This window comes from Chaetomium strumarium (assembly GCF_033439665.1).
Source record: "Chaetomium strumarium strain CBS 333.67 chromosome Unknown B0T15scaffold_1, whole genome shotgun sequence".
Taxonomy (NCBI): domain Eukaryota; kingdom Fungi; phylum Ascomycota; class Sordariomycetes; order Sordariales; family Chaetomiaceae; genus Chaetomium; species Chaetomium strumarium.
This window is the reverse complement of record NW_026944429.1, coordinates 809,106-827,740: the sequence shown is the minus strand read 5'-3', so window position 1 is coordinate 827,740 and position 18,635 is coordinate 809,106. Positions and strand designations below refer to the sequence as shown.

The 18,635-nt window shown below is 56.6% G+C and overlaps 7 protein-coding genes across 7 annotated transcripts; 4 read left to right on the top strand and 3 right to left on the bottom strand.

Annotated features, from left to right (window-relative positions):
• Positions 1 to 1,625: 1,625 nt before the first annotated feature.
• Positions 1,626 to 3,609, bottom strand: B0T15DRAFT_6599 (rab-GTPase-TBC domain-containing protein). Its single transcript, XM_062871163.1, has 3 exons — positions 2,915 to 3,609; positions 2,046 to 2,851; positions 1,626 to 1,988 (listed from the first exon to the last, which is right to left on the bottom strand). The coding sequence occupies exons 1-3, from the start codon at positions 3,479 to 3,481 to the stop codon at positions 1,865 to 1,867; spliced, it is 1,497 nt and encodes a 498-aa protein (XP_062725344.1). The 5' UTR covers positions 3,482 to 3,609; the 3' UTR covers positions 1,626 to 1,864.
• A 2,459-nt stretch (positions 3,610 to 6,068) lies between these two features.
• On the top strand, positions 6,069 to 8,780 carry B0T15DRAFT_497822 (sulfate transporter family-domain-containing protein; the record flags this gene model as incomplete). Its single annotated transcript, XM_062867289.1, has 2 exons — positions 6,069 to 7,017; positions 7,080 to 8,780. 2 exons carry the CDS (start codon positions 6,069 to 6,071, stop codon positions 8,720 to 8,722), a joined length of 2,592 nt encoding a protein of 863 aa, XP_062725343.1. The 3' UTR covers positions 8,723 to 8,780.
• A 717-nt stretch (positions 8,781 to 9,497) lies between these two features.
• On the bottom strand, positions 9,498 to 11,844 carry B0T15DRAFT_515833 (Endonuclease/exonuclease/phosphatase). Its single transcript, XM_062868221.1, has 2 exons — positions 10,744 to 11,844; positions 9,498 to 10,681 (listed from the first exon to the last, which is right to left on the bottom strand). Exons 1-2 carry the CDS (start codon positions 11,570 to 11,572, stop codon positions 9,855 to 9,857), a joined length of 1,656 nt encoding a protein of 551 aa, XP_062725342.1. The 5' UTR covers positions 11,573 to 11,844; the 3' UTR covers positions 9,498 to 9,854.
• Positions 11,845 to 12,053: 209 nt separating this feature from the next.
• On the top strand, positions 12,054 to 14,167 carry B0T15DRAFT_6579 (WD40-repeat-containing domain protein). Its single transcript, XM_062871161.1, has 2 exons — positions 12,054 to 13,325; positions 13,397 to 14,167. Exons 1-2 carry the CDS (start codon positions 12,166 to 12,168, stop codon positions 14,031 to 14,033), a joined length of 1,797 nt encoding a protein of 598 aa, XP_062725341.1. The 5' UTR covers positions 12,054 to 12,165; the 3' UTR covers positions 14,034 to 14,167.
• A 134-nt stretch (positions 14,168 to 14,301) lies between these two features.
• B0T15DRAFT_488280 (transcription factor Pcc1-domain-containing protein) lies at positions 14,302 to 14,703 on the bottom strand (the record flags this gene model as incomplete). Its single annotated transcript, XM_062866492.1, has 2 exons — positions 14,302 to 14,590; positions 14,666 to 14,703. 2 exons carry the CDS (start codon positions 14,701 to 14,703, stop codon positions 14,302 to 14,304), a joined length of 327 nt encoding a protein of 108 aa, XP_062725340.1.
• A 606-nt stretch (positions 14,704 to 15,309) lies between these two features.
• Positions 15,310 to 17,715, top strand: B0T15DRAFT_6549 (protein-tyrosine phosphatase-like protein). The gene is made up of 3 exons (XM_062871155.1): positions 15,310 to 15,496; positions 15,663 to 15,962; positions 16,038 to 17,715. The coding sequence occupies exons 1-3, from the start codon at positions 15,439 to 15,441 to the stop codon at positions 17,633 to 17,635; spliced, it is 1,956 nt and encodes a 651-aa protein (XP_062725339.1). The 5' UTR covers positions 15,310 to 15,438; the 3' UTR covers positions 17,636 to 17,715.
• Positions 17,716 to 18,061: 346 nt separating this feature from the next.
• Positions 18,062 to 18,556, top strand: B0T15DRAFT_6553 (uncharacterized protein). The gene has a single exon (XM_062871156.1). It carries the CDS (start codon positions 18,162 to 18,164, stop codon positions 18,516 to 18,518), a length of 357 nt encoding a protein of 118 aa, XP_062725338.1. The 5' UTR covers positions 18,062 to 18,161; the 3' UTR covers positions 18,519 to 18,556.
• The last annotated feature ends 79 nt before the right edge of the window (positions 18,557 to 18,635 follow it).

The window sequence follows — 18,635 nt, the reverse complement described above, 5'->3', positions numbered from 1 at the left end:
TAACCTAGGGATGCATTGCACGGGCATGCAGGTACATACCTTACAATACATACATGCTTCCACTTTAGAGACACATAATATCACTGCCGCAATGGCATGGCATGGCATGGCATGGCATAGTGTATCATACCTTATTACTGCGGGACAGCAACGAAACGGCCAGTGCCGCATCAAAAACCCGCCAACCACGTGTCGGCCTGTGTTTCACGGGTGCAGTGAGGGATGGCGAGGTGGAATTCCGGTTACCAATGGAGAAACACACACACACAAACACTTCTAGGGATGACATCTTGCCGCCAAAACGCGGTTGTCCTACATGCAGTTACAGATCTTTGATACTAGTAGTTTTCTTCTGAATTTACAACCTAACGTAGTAGGAGCAGCGAAGCACGGCTAACGAACACCCGTGCACAACCTAACAACGCAGGCAGCACACACACAGCGGCGGGCTAATACCTCTAACCATCTATGTATCTTAATCAACCCGCCTTGGAGAGTCTGGAAGGTCGATCTGGGGTAACTATCAAGACAGCCCTTGCAGGAAGAGCCAGGTGTGATTGGGGGCTTTTTTCTGAGGGTGAAGATCTTATTAGAGTGGCGAGACCAGGTACCTACATACAACACAATACAATACAAGCACAGCACATACAATACCTTGCCACTCAGTATGAACAAGACAGTCGAGGTGGAGAGTGAAGCCGTCTAGCAATGGGTGCCAACACAAGACAACATATATCTGCAAGGGGAAGGGCGATTAATTGGCACAGTTGTATTGCACATAGACACACCCACACATCACACCCGCGGCTAATATACTCGTCAATTCATGGCCACTGGCCGGTGCCTGATCCGAGCAACCGGGAAGAAGCGAAAACGCCAGAACGCCCGTTCACATGTATGACTTTGTCCCCATCCGGCGATTTACCATCCATCCATCGCCGTATGGTCGCATTTACCACACCGGTTGGTCGGCATCGCTGGCGCAGCGCATTGCATTAGGTAGGTATGTGGGTGGTATGCATCCAGGTATAGTACCCAAGTGAGATTCCATGCGGGATCGGGGGTAGGTAGGTAGTCTGCGATGCCACCACACAAGCGAGATTCGACTATAGGACTTGACTCAGCTACCCGGGGAAGAATGACGTGAGGAACGCGCGCTTAGTAGAGGATATCCCGGTGCGCAACCTCTATGGATCTGCTCGTTGGTAGACGTGCAAGTCGTGGCGAGTTGAAACAGCTGAGCGTGACGGGCTTGTTTCGTTCCGTTTATGGGAGGCAGGAGGACGAAAATCTCATCCTTCCTAGTTCGCATTACCGCCTGGTGAAGCCGTTGCTTGCCTTCCTCCAACTGTAGCAGGCGTCTGGATGATGCCCTTCCCATCTCCATGCCGCAAATTAGCGGCTAAATGGGCTCCGCGAGCACTCGGATTCTTGTTTCTTCCCTATTGCCGTTCGAATGGCAGATCTCCGGGCTTTACAGCCATCCTCTATAGAGGGTGGCCCGGCCGGCCATCATCGCGACGAATAAACCGGAAATGCGTGCATGAATGGGCGCACTGAAGGCAGAGTATGCAGCGCGCGGCATGGGTTCCCTGCAGCTTGTGGGTGGAGCGATGATGTAGAACAGGAACAGGTTGAATGAGCAGGCTGCCGAAGTATTGCTCGGTCTCCCCGATGCTCGCCTCTTTTAAGCAAGCGGACAGCTAGAACGTCTGGATAGCGGCTTGACATTTGCGATTTGGGTTTGAATGCATCCAACCGGGGATGTTCCAGATTATCATTACGTGCGCGGCTTGCCGAGACCTCTCGCTCGATGATCTGCGCTGAGCAGCAGCAGTTGCCTTGTCAGAGCGTCTTTCCCGCTTTACCGCGCGTGAGAAACAATCTCAGCGTAGACATCGTTGGGTATCATCTTGATGATCGCTAAAGTCGTACGCTTGATCTGATCCGCTTGAAGAGCCGGGAAGGATCTCAGGAGCTTATTGGGACTGGCGGCATGTGTTAGATGGTGCGTCCAGAGAAACAGAAGCAGGAGACAGCCATACCTAGGTGACTCCATGATCTTGGTGCGGATCATAACCAGCTGCGCAACAATGCACAGAATATTCAGATGCGGGCCGTATGCAAAAAGGAAGTCCCAGAGCCGCAAGACCTCCGGCAGAGGCGGCGTGCAGGCACAGAGCGTCAGCACGGAGGGAAAAGCGTAGATTTCGGCTGAGAGGTTCTTGGAAAGCAGGTACAGGCTGAGCTTTGGGTCGACGATGGCCAGCACCTTGTCGACCAGCGCCAGGCCCTTGTGTACGCCGTCCATGGCACCGCGGATGTAGCCAGGGCACTCCTTCGTCAGGAGCTGGTGGAAGGCGACAAACGCCTCGGCTTCGCTACGCGCAGCGTACAAGAAGGGAGCCGCCAGCACGTTCATGCCCTGGACGTAGGTCCCCGCTTCCGCTGTCATGCTCGTAACGGAGCCCTCAGTCGTGAGCGTCAGGGCACGTGCTCTTTTCGCCGCGGGAGATGAACTTGGGCTCCCGTAATCGCTTCCGTAGGCCGTTCCTGGTCGGCTACTGGATTGGTCTAGCGACAGACGCGAGCTGCTGGCTATGCTTGGTTCCCGATTGCGCTCCTCACGCGTATCGTGGAGTGTCCACGCGAAGGCATTTAGCAGTCGGATAAGGCTTGCCTCGCTCACACGGCGTCGGAAAAGGGGATCGGTCGATAATGTGCGGAAAGTGTCATTGCGGATCTTGGAGTAGGCCGGAGACGCGCCGCGGTGTATGAGGGCCAGGTAGGTGTCGGTCTCGAGCACCGGCGCATTGAGCAATATGAGCCACACGTAGATCCGGAGTGACGACTGTGGTGGAAGTTTAGCTATACTGGACGCTCTACAGCAGGTATCTGCCGAATTGGTGCTCACCATCCCGTCGCTGTCCGACTTGATACCCTGGTCGAGAATCTTAAGTCGCGTGCTCTCGAGAGCACCCTCGACGTCGCCGTTGGGCGGTCCTTCGCGAAGCAGTCTCTCGAGAGACATGGCATCGGCGGCGAGCGACCGCTTGCTCAGCACGGAGCGCCTACTTGCTGTTGCTGCGGTCATGGTCATGGTAGCATTGAGCTGGGTAACGTTGGGAATCGGCGGTGCGTCGCTGTTGGCGCGTCCTCTCTGTGGCGAGCGGTTGATGCTCGCATGACTTCTCGGCTGGGCTTGAGGAGGGAGTCTCTGGAGGTGCTGGTTCAGGTTTTGGAACTGCTGCTGGCGTTGTATCTGTAGCCTTTGCTGCGAAATGAGCGACGGTTGAGCTGCGGCCTTTGCTCCAAGGCTATGCGCCGACTGCAATCTCCTAAGCGTTCGGGGAGTGCCAGGGGACGGAGGCGGGTGGAGCTGCGTCGCCAAAGAGGGAAGAGCGCCTCGCGGAGACGGGCCGGGGGTCTCCTTGGTGGAGCTCGGCATCCTGTCCATTTGATTCAGATCTCGGGGTGTCATGGCTGTTCAATCTTCTCGAATGCATAAGTTTTGAAGTTCTGGAACAAAGACGTTGGCAATGCTGGCGCCTTTGCTACGTGTGTCAAACAGCGTGAGGTTGGTGTTCCCAGTGGAGGGGAAACTGGGTGAGAGCCTGAATGCAAGCGCCTGCAACTTGGCTGCGGACAGCCCAGTCCCAGCCATCCGGTCGTGTGCATTTCGCGACACCACATTGCAGCGCGTTGAACTCGGCCAATGAACCACATTGCATGCGCACTCGGGTTAGTGGTCTGCAGAACACTCGTTTTCTTCATGAACTCGAAACCAAGGACTCCACGTAAAATCTCCCGTGGCCCGAGCCATTAGTGTATATTACCACATGTGGTTATCGATGTCCTTGGACCCGCGCTCGTCTGATGGTTAGGTATCCTTCTGCTGGTTTCGCTTGGCTGGATGGGATTTTCCAATCTGGCCGTTAATTCCCATAGCTGCAGCCATGTTTTCGGTTACGCCCCATCCCGGAGAGAGTTTCCACATTTTGAAAGGGTGCCGTGCACAGTAAGCCCTGAGAAAACCTTTGCCCATCTTATCTTATCTGAACGAACTCTTTGCTGGTTCTGAATTTCTTGTCAAGGTCTCCTATATCAACCATGCAACATGCATGGAAGACTCATCGGAAATTCTCCTTGCTGCCAGTGTCGAGTTTTTGGGTTGCTCTATGCCAAGAAGTCAATGCTACGGGTAAGCACTAGCACAACCTGCTGGTAGGATTTTGACCACCCGCAACTGCTGGGGGAGCATCTCCCTTGGGCGTGAAGTCTCTATACCTAGGTACCTATGATTGAACTCATTTGCACTGCTATTTGGACTTGCGTGAGGAGGTGTTTGGCTCGGTCCATGAGCAGGGTGGAAACAGAGTGCTATCGCCTTCTATCCTAACCCTTTGTCCCATTCATCCATTGTCCCCACCAGCTTCCCGAATAGGATGTCCGCTGAACGGGGATTGGTCCAAGTGAATCTCGAAGATCTCACTATAGGACGCATATGTGCTTCCATTGTCCAACTTGACTCGTGCCTGAGTTGCAGGCCGTTCTATCGAGATAAGGATCAAGGAATTAGGTATATCGTAGGTGAAGATAACTACACCGTAGGCCATCGCAAGTTCCTACTGTATGTACTCATTGTACAATACATGTACTGTACGTATATGGTACCCGAAGTTGCCTAGAGTTTTCTTCGGCAGCCTTGTTTCCGCCTGGAATAGTGCATCCTCCACACGACCGTGAAGCTCTACACAGGGAACATCAGATCCATATTTGACACCGACTGCCACTTGCCCGATGGAAGTTCTCGCAGCGCAGTGTCGGCCGTCAGGTGTAGAGCCTACCGATGCAAGCTTCAAGTTGTAGCGGGGCCGAGCATGTTATCGTTGCTTACGGCATCACGCGTCTTTCCTCCCGTTCCTTAGATAATCCTGACTACCCTTGGAGGCCGGCGTTGTGCTGCATCCAAGATGCGGTTACAGTACAGTGTATAGTTTCAGTTGAAGTCTGGTAGTGGTCTATCCCGCCAGTTGTTCCGATTGGCGGTTAGTATACTGGGCACCAGCTTGGGAGCAGCTGGAAGCGGGTTGACAAGACTCCGGCCCGGCTACCTCCTACGACCGAGAGTTTTTCCATTGCCGGTGGTGGGGTCAAGCTTTGCGGCTACAAACCTTGGTAAGCACATCAATTTGGCGCCCATTGCATCATCGCCGCCGCGGACAGTTATTCGTTGCTTAGAACGGCGGTTGCCCACCATGATGCGCGCCTCCACGCACTCATTGGGTCCCAAACCCACGGTATCTATGCTCTAACAGCTACAAAGGTATTGTTATGGAAAAGCCTTCTGCGATCTCAGGAGCGACGGCCGAGGGATGAGATCGCATGGATGTGTTTTACGCTCGGTGCTCGGCGTCTAACCATGCCGACATCGTCTGGCCGATCGCCACTTCCAATAGATGATTGAGTAATCGACACGTTGAGGTCGCGTTGGGGCCTGGTCGTTTCGCAGCTACGCTGTCCACTCGGTCTCTGCGGCTGCTAGCCGTGATAGGCAGTGGAGCGATTGCGCCATCGTTGTTAGATGCCGGCCTCCGCACCTTCCAGGTTCCGCCAGGTCCGCTTCCCTGCAGAGTTACAACACATTTACCGTATATACACCACAACTTGCTGACAGCTGGGCAGTATGGATATCGTATGGCAATTGAGAATTGAGGGGGCTGTCAGTGCTTATATCCCCCCCTCCGAAAATTTCCCTCCTCCCCGTCTTGCTTCTTACTGTACACAATCTCCATATTGGGACTCCGTTCAGTATGCCGTCATATATCTCTTAGGTGGCGTGTATCAGACGAAGTCCACGTGCTACCCTTCAAGCTCGATATTGTTGAGCATTCGACGTTGAGCATTCGACCTCGACACCTCCAATATCATAATACGGGTTAGAGTCAGATTGGTTACGACGTTCTCAGGATCTCAGCAAAGGTTTCCAGGTATCCCAGCCAGTTCCCCTCGTCGTCGCGCAGCGCTGGTCGCCGTCCTCTCTTCCACCCTCTATCGGCGCGAACAGAATGGCACCCCGCGCCCGCCACGTTGTGGCCAAGGCGCTGGGTATCAACCTCCGGGAGGATCTTGAGAAGCCAGGAGCATCGACGTTCTCCGAGCGAACGGACCACACCTTTGTCGAGGAGTCCCCTCAGGTCCTTGAATACCTGACCGGCCTTGTCCCGTCCAGGAAAGAATCTTATCACTATGTTCTCTCCCTGTTCCCCTTCGTCTCCTGGATCGGCCACTACAATGCGCAGTGGTTCCTGGGCGACCTTGTTGCGGGCATCACCATCGGCGCCGTGGTGGTCCCGCAGGGGATGGCATATGCCAAGCTGGCCAACCTCCCGGTCGAGTTCGGCCTGTACTCGTCCTTCATGGGCGTCTTGATCTACTGGCTGTTTGCGACCTCGAAGGACATCACCATTGGCCCTGTGGCCGTGATGTCCCAACTCACCGGCGGGATTGTCGCCGACCTGGCCAAGACGCTGCCCGAATACCCGGGCCATGTCATTGCTTCGGCTCTTGGCATCCTCGCCGGCGCCATTGTTCTCTTCATCGGGCTCATTCGCTGCGGGTGGATTGTCGACGTTATCTCGCTCACTGCGCTCTCGGCCTTCATGACGGGCTCGGCTCTCAACATCGTGGTTGGCCAGATTCCTGCCATGATGGGCATCAGCGGCTTCTCGACTCGCGACGCGCCCTACCTCGTCTTCATCCACACCCTTCAGGGCCTGCCGCGTACGACGCTGGATGCTGCCATGGGCCTCACCGCCCTGACGATGCTCTATGCGATCAGGGCAGTGTGCTCGTATTCTGCGAAGCGCTGGCCGAAGCACCAGCGGTTGATCTTCTTCCTCTCGACGCTACGAACCGTCTTTGTCATCCTGCTCTACACCATGATCAGCTGGCTGGTCAACCGGGGCCTGCCTAAGGATCAGATCAAGTTCAAGCTTCTGCTGGACGTTCCGAGAGGTATGTGTTGGGTTCCACCTACAAACGTGCTGCGTGAGCCAACGCTAACCGTCGTACGACAGGCTTCCAGCACGCGGCTGTTCCCGTGTTGAATCAGCGGATCGCCAGCCACCTCGCCGGCTACTTGCCAGCAACCGTTATCGTCCTGCTGATCGAGCACATCGCGATCTCCAAGTCGTTTGGGCGGGTGAACAACTACACCATCAACCCGTCGCAGGAAATGGTGGCCATTGGCGTCTCCAACATGCTGGGCCCCTTTTTGGGCGGATATCCTGCAACCGGCTCCTTCAGCCGGACCGCTATCAAGTCGAAAGCCGGCGTCCGAACTCCGTTTGCTGGTGTGATCACCGCGGTTGTGGTCCTCCTCGCCATCTACGCCCTGCCAGCCGTTTTCTACTACATCCCGAATGCCTCGCTCGCGGCCGTCATTATCCATGCTGTCGGTGATCTTATTACGCCGCCAAACACCATCTACCAGTTCTGGCTCGTTTCGCCGCTGGAGGTGTTTATCTTTTTTGTCGGTGTCATCGTTACTGTCTTTTCGACCATCGAGAACGGCATCTACTGCACGGTCTGCCTCTCGGCCGCGATGCTTCTCTTCCGTATCCTCAGGGCTAAGGGCCGGTTTTTGGGCCGTGTGAGGGTGGCATCCGTGCTCGATGACCACGTTGTCGGCGACGACTTCCGGCCGATCGCCTATGGTACATTCACTGGATCCCCCGAGGCACCCTTCCGCAACGTGTTTCTCCCCATCACCCACGCGGACGGCTCTAACCCGGAGGTGGAGCTCGACAATCCGTATCCGGGCATCTTCATCTACCGCTTCTCCGAAGGCTTCAACTACACCAACGCTAGCCATAGCTTGGAGTACATGACGGAGTACATATTCGCCCACACCCGACGCACCAACCTCACGCACTTCGAACGACAAGGCGACCGCCCGTGGAACGACCCCGGCCCGTCGCGCAAGAAACTCAAGGCCGCCGTGGCCGCCGGCGCCAATGCTGCCACCGCCGACGTCGACACGAGCAAGCCGACGCTGAAGGCCATCATCCTCGACTTCAGCTCGGTCAACCACGTCGACATCACGTCGGTGCAGCAGCTGATCGACGTGCGCAACCAACTCGACCGGTACGCGTCGCCGGACACGGTCGACTGGCACATCGCGTGCATCAGCAACCGCTGGGCCAAGCGCGCCCTGGCCGCCGCCGGGTTCGGCTACCCGACCATGCGCCCGGACGTGCCGCACCTGCGGTGGAAGAGCATCTTCAGCGTGGCCGAGATCGGCGGCGCTCAGAGCGCGGCCGCGGCCGCCGAGCTGGAGGACAACGAGAAGGAGCTCGAGTCGCTGCACCGCCGCCAGTCGCACGCGCCGGACCTCGAGGCCGGGCTGTCGAAGGGCGGCGACCAGAGCAGCCCCGTCGAGACAGCGACAGCGACAGCGACGGAAGAGTATCATGGCACTAGCGCTGCGGCGCCGCATGCGCGTGCTGCTGGGTGTACGCTGAATTCGGGGCGGACGGTGGCCGTGCACGGCATCAACAGGCCGCTGTTCCATGTCGATTTGACGAGTGCGCTGCAGAGCGCGATCGCAAACGTCGAGGCCAGGGCCGAGGTGGACGGCAATGAGCTGCCTGCTGTTGGTGAGCAGCCGAAGAAGTCGGATAGTGGCGAGGCGACGGATACAAGTGGCAGTTCGTCTTGAGGATTTTGGATTATTAACTCTATTGTGTGTGGTGTGTGTGTGTGTGTGTGTGTGTGTGGTATCCTGAGCATCAAAAATCTGGGCATGACTTTTGGGAGAGGGGATTGCATTATACGGCGTTTTTTTTCTTTTTTCTTTTTTTTTCTTTTTCTTTTCTTTTTCTTTCTTTCTTTTCTTTTCTTTTTTTTTTTTTTTTTTTGGCATATTCATTATGAAATACCCCTATAGATCGACGAGGGTCTTGTGGTGATGTAGGTGATGGTCTTTGCCTGTCATCCGGTAGTCGGCTCCTCACAGCGGAGTATTCTACCTACCGTCAAAATAGACGAAAGCGTTGCTGATGCTTCACTAAACTTGTGGAGTTGGCACCATCCATGGATACCTGATGAGTCCAATGACGCGTTTATGGTGGCCCCGTGATGGGTGTCTACACTTTCCATCCCAGCCTAACGTTGTCTCCGTAGGTAGTCGTGTGTGTAGGTGTTGTGCGTGCCGCCACGCGGAGATAAGTATGTACACGGGAATCATACATACCTTACCTTCTGTTTGATCAACAGTGTGCACCTATTGCAGCGGAAACCAGGGAGGTCAAAGGATGCTCAGCCAAGGTCTAGAAAGGTGTTGAACATTAATCCTTGGGCGGTCTACGAAAACTTGCCGTTGTCCATCCATACCGCGCATGGAACAGTTTTCAGGGTCGAGTCACTTTCGATGGGTCGCAGCGTAATACCAGTTGACCGAGCGTTCTCTGGAAGGGGCGCCGACCTGCCGTCTTGCACACGAGACGTTCCTTATACTAGCTCCTCGCTACATTCCCTTCGAGAACATCACGGCTCCTTTTTTTTTCTTCCTGTGATGTAACACGCATAAGGCGGTTCACATCTCTATTCATAACAACTAGTAACTGAATGAAGCCAATTATCCCTTAGAAGAAAACTACCAGGTCAACCATTCCTCTGCAAAGCTCGCTAGATCAGATAGAACATGAATTCTTCTAGCCTAACCAATACCTGGATATTACAGACACACGGCCACGTCCACTGCCAAGTGATCAACTGAGATACCCCAATGCGCGCTGACTGAGCAGCCTTTCCCGAACCCTCGTCATATCCCCTTTCCCCCCTTCACCCATCTAATACTCCGCCCATTCCTCCTCCAGCTCATCCCTCCCCATTCCTCCTCCTCCTCCTCTTCCTACAGCGCCACTCAAAATAAACCCCTTGGCGTTCCTTACCTCCCACTCAAACTCGCGCAGCGCTTTCAGCTCGCTCCGGAAGAACAGAAGCGCCATCAGGCCGTCCACCGTGCCCGCCGCCAGGCCCAGCGAGCTGACCAGCATCAGGACGAAGGCCACGTAGTTGCCCGGGCTGAACCACACCGCCACCAGGCAGGCGACGGTGACCAGCACCGAGGCGAAGAAGTGCCGGCCGCGCCAGGTCAGTTGGCTCTCTTCCCTTGCCCGGTAGGACTTGATCAGCGAGAGGATCTCGTCGTAGGCATTGGCCGGCAGCGTGTCCGGCGAGGGGTGCAGGAAGGATTGGAGCTGCGAGGCAGGGGGTGCAGGGGCCGTGGAGGGGTCGGTGTCAGGGGTTGGGCTGGGGGCCGGGGATTGGAGTTGCAGGTAGGCGCCTTTGTGGAGGGCTGAGTCGGTTTTGGAGTTTATCGGGGAGTTTGTTGTTGTTGGTATTCTTGTTGTTATTGGTATGGAGTCGTCGGAGGGTGGGACGGTGGTGGTTGGGTTGGAGTCGGATTCCGGTGGTGCGTGTTCGCGATGGGAGTGCCGGACTGGGTGGAAGGCGAGTGTGGATTCTATGGCGAAGTGGTCGCTCAGAGAACAGCCCAGCTCGGGGTGCCGCATCATCATGCCTACGCTGACCCGCTTGACTACCCAGCCGCCGCCGAGAGCACGGATGTCGCCGGAGCCGGCGAAGATGTAGTCTAGCCGTTTCCCGAGGTAGTCTTTGGGAAGATGGTCAGTACTGGGGCAGTAACAACGGAGCCGGAGAAGAGAGGAGACATACCCAGAGTGTCTGGGGGCACTGTCACTGGCGGCTTCCCTGGCCCCAACAGCTTCTGTTGCGCCTTGGTCCAGCGCCAGGTGTTATACGGGCCGTCCGAAGCAGCGCCGTTTTCCTGAATGTTGAACTCGGCTGTCGGAACCGGGCGTTGACGCGCCTTCTCGGCTGGGTGATGGGCCGGCCCCACCGAGCTGCCAGGGTGTAGAACCCGCCAGACATCGCGAACGGGGGCAAGAGCTGTGACGAGCTGGTGTTCGAGCGACATGGGGATCATGTTGAAATCGCCCATCGCGATCACCAGATGGCCCCGCTCGGCAGCCCCTCGCAGCAGCTTGGCCATCTCCCACGACTGGGCAGTGCGGTGGCAGAGGTACGAGTCGTCTGGCTTGTCGCCCTCGTAAGGGGCGTGAGTGTGCGTGTTGAAAACCTCAATGACCTGCTTCGCGGCCGGCCCGTAGCGGATCTTGGCGCAGGCCACGCCTTTCCCAACATACCAGTCGCCGCGCCAGAATGCCGTCGGGCGGCCATTCAGCGGGTAGCGATACATGGTGCTCTCCTCGATGGGCCAGCGCGACAGGATGGCCAGGCCGCCGCCGAGCGCGGCGCTGTGGTAGAACTTGCCATAGGGCAGGATAAAGCGGGTCTGCCGGCGAATGCTCTTGTAGTCCTCCTGCGTCCAACACTCTTGCAGCGCGACGATGTGAGGCTGCGGGTCGGCGATGGCGAGCTGGCGGCCAATCTCAGCCAGTCGCTCTCGGCGCAGCTTTGAGATGTACTTGAGGCCCCAGCAGTTGAGGGTGACGAGGTTAATCTCGTCGGGTAGGTCATGCATTTTGTGTTAAGACGATGTGAGAATAGGTCGACAATGGCGGAGTGAGGAAGCAGAAAATGGTGCTGCGTACCTAGCTACGAGGTTGTTGTCAGCTGCTCTGCATCAGATTGTGATCTGCTTCTGGGATGTTTCGGCGAAGACCCTCCGGATCTACCGGCCGATTAGACACTTCGTTTGAAAAGCAAAAAGGTTTATATAGGTATGTATGAACTCATATTATTTGACATGGCATAAATGACGTCCAGCTACCTACCACTCCCCCGATATATAAGTTGACCTGCCTTGAACAATAAGTAGCAGATTCACTTCGTGTACATACTGAGAATGAGAGCTCGACCCCTAGACACGCGGAAGTCGGGCCTGTGCTTCAGCTCCATACACGTCATTCCATTGGTCAATCCCAAAGCGGCTGAGCGGCCCAGTTGCAGTGCCAAGTCTGGGCCCGCTTAAATTTACCTTAAACCACTTGGCACCCGTTACCGTCATGGACGTCGTCACGCATTGGACCTCAACCGCGACGACCAGGTCCAGGAGTACCCTATCTACCTGAGGGGCTGCGACCTGTCCACCTGACCACATAACCAAAAATAATCATGTCAGAGCCAGACTTTACAGCAGATATTCCTGTCGCAGAGCCGCCGTCAAAGCGGCGCAGGGTGCGCGATGACAGTACTGATTCCCCAGAGCGCTACGGGTCGCCCGATGGTGGACGCCCCAGCTCCCCGCCAACGAATGGTCACCTTACGGATCAGAAGCTCTCCATCCGGCGCGGACGACCAAGCAGCCGTTCCCGTAGCAGAAGCAGAGACAGAAGTCCCATAGTGGATGACGACGACAGCACAAGGCGGTATCGTTCCTCGCCATCAGTCTCCCAGTCGAGGAGATCTCGATCGCGCTCTCGCTCCCGCCGTCGCCGCCGATCACCATCACGTTCACACCCTCGAAGCCCTTCTTACTCAGACTCTCGATCACGAACGCGAACAGAATCCATCTCCCGCAGTGGCTCGCACTCCCGAACCGGAAGCCGAAGCCGAAGCCGAAGCCGAAGCCTCTCATCAACCTCGCGCCCCGAACCAAGAGCCACCCGCCAACCCCACCATCAGAACCCTCGTAATTCGTCACCCATCCGTCCCAACTACCAACCGCATCTCCTCCTCCGGGGACACGCGCGCGCCGTCTCCCAAGTGCGCATCTCCCCGGACGGCCGCTGGATCGCCTCAGCCTCGGCCGACGGCACCGCCAAGATCTGGGACGCGGCCACCGGCGCCCACCTCAACACGCTGGTCGGCCACATGGCCGGCGTGTCCTGCCTTGCCTGGTCACCCGACAGCAACACGCTCGCGACGGGGTCAGATGACAAGGCGATTCGGTTGTGGGATCGCGTTACCGGCAGCCCGGCGCATGCCGTTGGGCATCGCGAGACCGCTGGGGAAACACTACTCAGAGCGGCAAAAGGCGCAGCGAGGGGCGCAGGAGGGAGGAGGGCGCGGACAGGTGTGCCTGGGGAGGGCGTGAGAGGCGGCCGGACCGGCCGCGGCCCGTTATTGGGGCACCATAACTATGTTTATTGCCTGGCTTTCTCGCCCAAAGGGAACATCCTGGCCAGCGGGAGCTATGACGAGGCCGTGTTTCTGTGGGATGTGAGGGCAGGAAGACTTATGAGGAGCCTGCCGGCGCACAGTGACCCGGTCAGCGGGATTGACTTTTGCCGGGACGGAACGCTGGTGGTGAGCTGTTCTACAGATGGGTTGATGTAAGTGTGCCGCCGGCCCTTCCTCACACAGACACGATTGAAGTGTATGGCTGATCTATTGCCTCTTCCAGCCGCATCTGGGACACCTCCACCGGCCAGTGCCTGCGCACGCTGGTGCACGAGGATAACCCCGCCGTCACCAACGTGTGCTTCAGCCCGAACGGCCGATTTGTCCTGGCATTCAACCTCGACAGCTCCATCCGACTGTGGGACTACGTGTCGGGCTCCGTCAAGAAGACCTACCAGGGCCACACGAACAAGGGATTTTCGATTGGTGGATGTTTCGGCGTGATTTCCGGAGCCGAAGAGGGCACCAAAGAGGAAGATGGAGACGATGGCAGCGCCAGACGTCAGGCCTTCATAGTGTCAGCCAGCGAGGACGGAGATATCGTCATGTGGGATGTAGGAAGCAAGACGGTGCTGCAGCGAATCAAGGGGGCGCATGAGGGGGTGTGTTTCTGGGTCGATGTTCATAGGGGCACCATGGTGAGTGCCGGGCAGGATGGTCTCATCAAAGTGTTCCGGCATAGAGCACGGGGCGGACCTCTGAAGCGGGAGGACGACGAAGCGCATGGCGTGAACGGCGCCAATGGTTACGCACGCGAGGGTGTTACTCTTGATGCTGCTGCGGCCGATGACGAGCTGCAACGGCAGGTTGAAGCCGAAGCCGAGTCCCCTAGACAGCACGTTAAGGAGGAGCAGCTGTGACCCCGGCAGGGTCATATGTTAGACCATTAGATCCTACCTGAGCATCCTGGAGCATGCATTATGATACCATTTCCATCCTCGACCGCAACACGAAGCGCCACCCATTCCTTATGATTACTTCCACCGGGCCCTTGATCGCAGATGAATTACCCGCCAACCAGGACTGCATCTGCTTGGCCCGGTCTGTACGGGAAGTAGGCGTCGCTGCGATCCTTTCCAGCGCAGCCCAAAGGAGGCCCTGTGCCGGCATATTGTTTGCCACCCATCCTCAACCGCTCTCGCCTTGTGGCTGCGGTGCATCTATCACGTCCTCGTCTAGCCCTCCCATGACTTCCGTCACCAAGGCCACGTTGTCAAGAAAGGCATTGACAGCGACGCGCAGCATCCGGTTTGTGGCGGCCCTGTACTCGACGCGCAAGACGGTCTGCTTTGATGAACCTTCGCTGGCGACGGTTGACAGATTTCGTGTTACAAGGTTTGAAAGTTCTTTATCCACCCTGAGTACCCGGAGCGCGATTCCAGCAAGTCGCGCATCCGGGAAGGGGACGTCGAGAGTCCTGGGAATAGCGCATGGTAAGCGGGGTACCGGCTTGAGCTTGCGCAGCCCGGTTCTGGTTCGTGAGGTGACTTACAAGGCGCAAGGGAATTCGACGGGTGTCTCCACTGCCATGGCTGATCTGGCACTAGCAAGTTTGAATATTGGCGATTCTGGACTGATGTGTCTGACAGCTGATGATGACAATGTTCAGATCCTAATGCAAACGAACACGGACGGGTTGCAGATCGAGGGGCTTGCTCGATAAGATAAGGTTTGGAACGGTTGCGGGATGGGACGGTCACGGAAGGATCCCGGTCTTACAGACAGGCTCCACAGCGAAAGCCACAGAGCCTCGCTCGTCCCCAGTTCTGTTGCCATGACAACAGGACCCCAGAATGGGAATAGAGGCCGCCGATTGGCTCAAACCTGCCCTGGCCCAGAAGCAATACCATAACAATAGCAACCAAAAACATCTGTCTTGCCATTACAAAACCTCGCTCGCGCCATTCGCATGCCCGCATGCTCTCCTTCCCCATTGCATTCGCTATTGACGCCCGTTTGCATCCTCATCGCTCCGATCTTTTGAGTTCGTGGACGCTGGTGTAGCATCGTTGCCGATTATAGCTCTCCTTCCTCCCTCAACATCCTCACATGGTCGCGCGTCGTCCCTGAAGGCGGCAAACAACAAGGTCGAAAGTGCAGGCAATTTGTATTGTTTGTGCTTGCGTCTCATTCTTCGCAATCCGGCGTCGGCTTGACCCGCAGCAACTCAAACGCTAGCAGCTTCCCATCGCACGGTGCTTGCCACGTGCGCAGCACCAAGTCCTCCCCAAACATCCTCCGTCGGCAACGCTGAGTCTGGACGGGATGGCTCCTTCCGCCCGCCTTCACAGTAATCTGGGACAGATTATCGAGTATATTCCGGGTACGTCAGAGCTGCTAACGTTCCCCTGCTCGCATCGCATCCATGGATGGATGTGTTTTGTTATTGTGGTTTCCACCGACCATCACCAATGGGACGCCATCGCAGAGCTACGAAACGTCGCCTTGCGCCGCCCCTCTCCGAATAACGGCGCTAATCATTAAGATAGACCGTCTTTACCTTGCGTCCTACCTTGAAGCTCCCGATGCGAACACGCTCTTCCCGTACCCGGATCCTCCGCGCTCGCCGAGTAAGAGGTCGCAACGCAACGCCGAGGGTCAGACTACCCGGAAGCAGCCATTTTATTTCACGGTAGACGATACTCTTCTCTACAATGCCTTCCATCACGACTTTGGCCCGCTGCATATCGGCCATCTCTACCGCTTCGCGCTGCAGTTTCACGAGATCTTGGGAGCCAAGGAGAACCAGGACAGGCCGATTGTTTTCTGGAGCAGAGCAGACCCGCGCAGTATGTTCCCTTACCCAGGAGTGATATCCTTCCTTCTGTAGTAGCACGCCCTACTGACCGCGATGGCGATGCTAGGCCGCGCCAATGCCTCTTGCTTGTTAGCATGCTACATGGTCCTAATACAGTCGTGGCCGCCTCACTTGGCACTGGCACCTGTGGCCCAGGTGGACCCGCCGTTGATGCCCTTCCGAGACGCCGGCTATAGTCAAGCTGACTACGGCATCACGGTGCAAGATGTGGTATATGGGGTCTGGAAGGCGAAGGAGGAGGGCTGCTGCGTGCTGGAGACTTTCGACCTCGACGAGTACGAGCGGTTTGAGCGCGTCGAGCAGGGCGACTTCAACTGGATCACTCCCCATTTCCTCGCTTTTGCTTCGCCGCAAAGCAATCCTCCGGCTCGCACACCCGAGGGAACTGATGCCTGGAGGGCGTTACCCAAGACATTGTCCGAAGTTGATGCTCATCCCACGCTTGGACAGCCATTCAAGAACGTCCTGAGGCATTTTACCGAGAGGAACATTGGACTTGTCGTGCGGCTCAACTCGGTTCTGTACGACGCATCGTACTTTGAGGCGCTCGGCATCCGGCACATCGACATGATCTTCGAGGACGGCACCTGTCCACCCCTGTCCATGGTGCGCAAATTCATTCGCATGGCGCACGAAATGATAACGGTGAAGAAGAAGGGCATCGCAGTGCACTGCAAGGCCGGCCTAGGTCGCACAGGCTGCTTGATTGGGGCCTACTTGATCTACCGACATGGCTTCACCGCCAATGAGATCATCTCCTACATGCGGTTCATGCGCCCGGGCATGGTCGTTGGACCCCAGCAGCACTGGCTTCACTTGAACCAGGGAACCTTCCGGGAATGGTGGGTTGAGGAGCGTCTTGAGCGTAAGCTGCGGAAAGAGGCAGCCCTGGCCGCCGCCGTTGCTGCTCAGGCCAATGGGCACCAGCAGCCCAGCACGCCTGTTCGCGCGATGCAGAAGAGCGGCGTTGGGCGCAGTGCTAGTAAGAATGGGACGTCGACGCCTCCAAACAGGGGCTCGGTCCGGACGCCGCTCGGAGAGATTGACCCGGACCGCCCCCGGGATAACAACATCGGTGTGCAAGAAGACTACCTCCCAGCGCCAACGCCAGGCCAACCCCGAAAGACTCAGCGGTTGGCCGCCGATCGTCACCATCCATACGGCCGCAGCACAAATGCGGTACCAACGGTCGAAGAAGAGTGTGCCGTGGAGGAAGAGCTCCAAACAGACGTCATTTCGATGCACCGTACGCAAGGAAACGAGTCTGACGAGGAGTACCACCTCCGGATGCGCGCACACCGTAAAGTCTCGGCTTCCGTCTCACCGGGGCGGCGAGAACGGTCAGTCAGCCACCAGACCACCACGACCACAACGTCCACAACCATCCACCAGGTCATCGACGACGATGACGCGTCCAACGACATTGAGAACATTGGCATGGCAGTCGCAAAAGCCAAATCGCACGAACAAGTCCAAAGAGCCACCTCCGCCTCTGGCGTCCTGATGAAGACCCGCGGGGGCAGCAGCCCCAAGCGCGCCGTTGCCGGTACGCCTCGGGATGCTGGTGTTCGTAAGACCAGCGGCCGGATTGGCAGCGTTGGTCAGGTCTCGCCGACAGCACGGAAGATAAGCGGCACGCATTAACACGACCGGCGCGCGAGTTTGTCTCGTTTCGCGCTCAGTCCTGTGTTACACCGGCGACTGACTTATGTTCCGATGTTGATGAGTTTATGACGACATGACCAACCACCACCTTTCTCTTCCAAGTTCAATGTGTTTCTCAGGATTGTCTCGGCCCTTGGGTTACCTGTACACCAACTGGGGGATGCAGCTCGGGAGGGCTGGATCTTGGGCTCTTTCGATGACGTTGTGTGCTTGCATACTGCATGCCTGGCGTTGCGGGGAAACATCAGGAGTTTTACTCTCGCCTCTTCTGCTCTTAAGGGGTTCATGGCGGCGAGTGTGTTCATTATATCGCATATAATGCATGCATCTTCGGGCAGGGATTGTTCTTACATCAATACCATACCCCCATTCATTCGGACCCCCTCGTTCATCTGTTCCCTTCTACTGCATGACTCCTCTGCGCCGCTCCCTCGACCCACGCCAATCTCGACCCTCACCCCAGCGGTGATTTCGCAGTACGGGTGTATGGGAGTCGTTGGTGCGAATGGGACAGCGTTGGTGCTGTGTCGAAGGCAAGGAAAGGAGCAGACGGTGGAGTTTGTGTTTTCTTTTTCTCCGGCTTGATTTGGCTATGTTCATGGTTGTGTACTGTTTGTTGGTGTTACGGGATTTCAGGACGCATGGAGATGTTTTGGCCGGCGGTTGGTCTGCTGTGGCGCTTGTTCTGTTTGAACTAATGCGCTGCATTGTAGTGATGGGATTCTGTCCGGGATACACTGTAGCATTTGGGTTCAGCTTGTCCACTTCGGGAATGCAGCAATACAAGAGTATGAGGTTCAGGTTCTTGTCTTCCTTGTTGAGCGTGACGTGTGGTGGGCGTTTTTCGCTCCGGTCCGTTTGATTGCCTGTCGTAACCGCTTGCTTCTGCCCTGTGTGATGTATGTATTGTACTTGTATTGTACCAATGTATGTATGTGCACGGAAGGTGTGTATATCCTTCTTTCTCCGACATCCTCGA

Bases quoted from the DNA above. Each gene is read 5' to 3' on its own strand.
- B0T15DRAFT_6579 (XM_062871161.1), top strand. From the start codon at position 12,166: ATGTCAGAGCCAGACTTTACAGCAGATATTCCTGTCGCAGAGCCGCCG. The intron at 13,326-13,396 runs GTAAGTGTGCCG...TGCCTCTTCCAG, and splicing joins TGTTCTACAGATGGGTTGAT to CCGCATCTGGGACACCTCCA.
- B0T15DRAFT_6553 (XM_062871156.1), top strand. From the start codon at position 18,162: ATGGGACAGCGTTGGTGCTGTGTCGAAGGCAAGGAAAGGAGCAGACGG.
- B0T15DRAFT_515833 (XM_062868221.1), bottom strand. From the start codon at position 11,572: ATGCATGACCTACCCGACGAGATTAACCTCGTCACCCTCAACTGCTGG. The intron at 10,682-10,743 runs GTATGTCTCCTC...ATCTTCCCAAAG, and splicing joins AGTGCCCCCAGACACTCTGG to ACTACCTCGGGAAACGGCTA.
- B0T15DRAFT_6549 (XM_062871155.1), top strand. From the start codon at position 15,439: ATGGCTCCTTCCGCCCGCCTTCACAGTAATCTGGGACAGATTATCGAG. The intron at 15,497-15,662 runs GTACGTCAGAGC...TCATTAAGATAG, and splicing joins GATTATCGAGTATATTCCGG to ACCGTCTTTACCTTGCGTCC. The intron at 15,963-16,037 runs GTATGTTCCCTT...TGGCGATGCTAG, and splicing joins GAGCAGAGCAGACCCGCGCA to GCCGCGCCAATGCCTCTTGC.
- B0T15DRAFT_6599 (XM_062871163.1), bottom strand. From the start codon at position 3,481: ATGACACCCCGAGATCTGAATCAAATGGACAGGATGCCGAGCTCCACC. The intron at 2,852-2,914 runs GTGAGCACCAAT...CTTCCACCACAG, and splicing joins AGTCGGACAGCGACGGGATG to TCGTCACTCCGGATCTACGT. The intron at 1,989-2,045 runs GTATGGCTGTCT...ACATGCCGCCAG, and splicing joins AAGATCATGGAGTCACCTAG to TCCCAATAAGCTCCTGAGAT.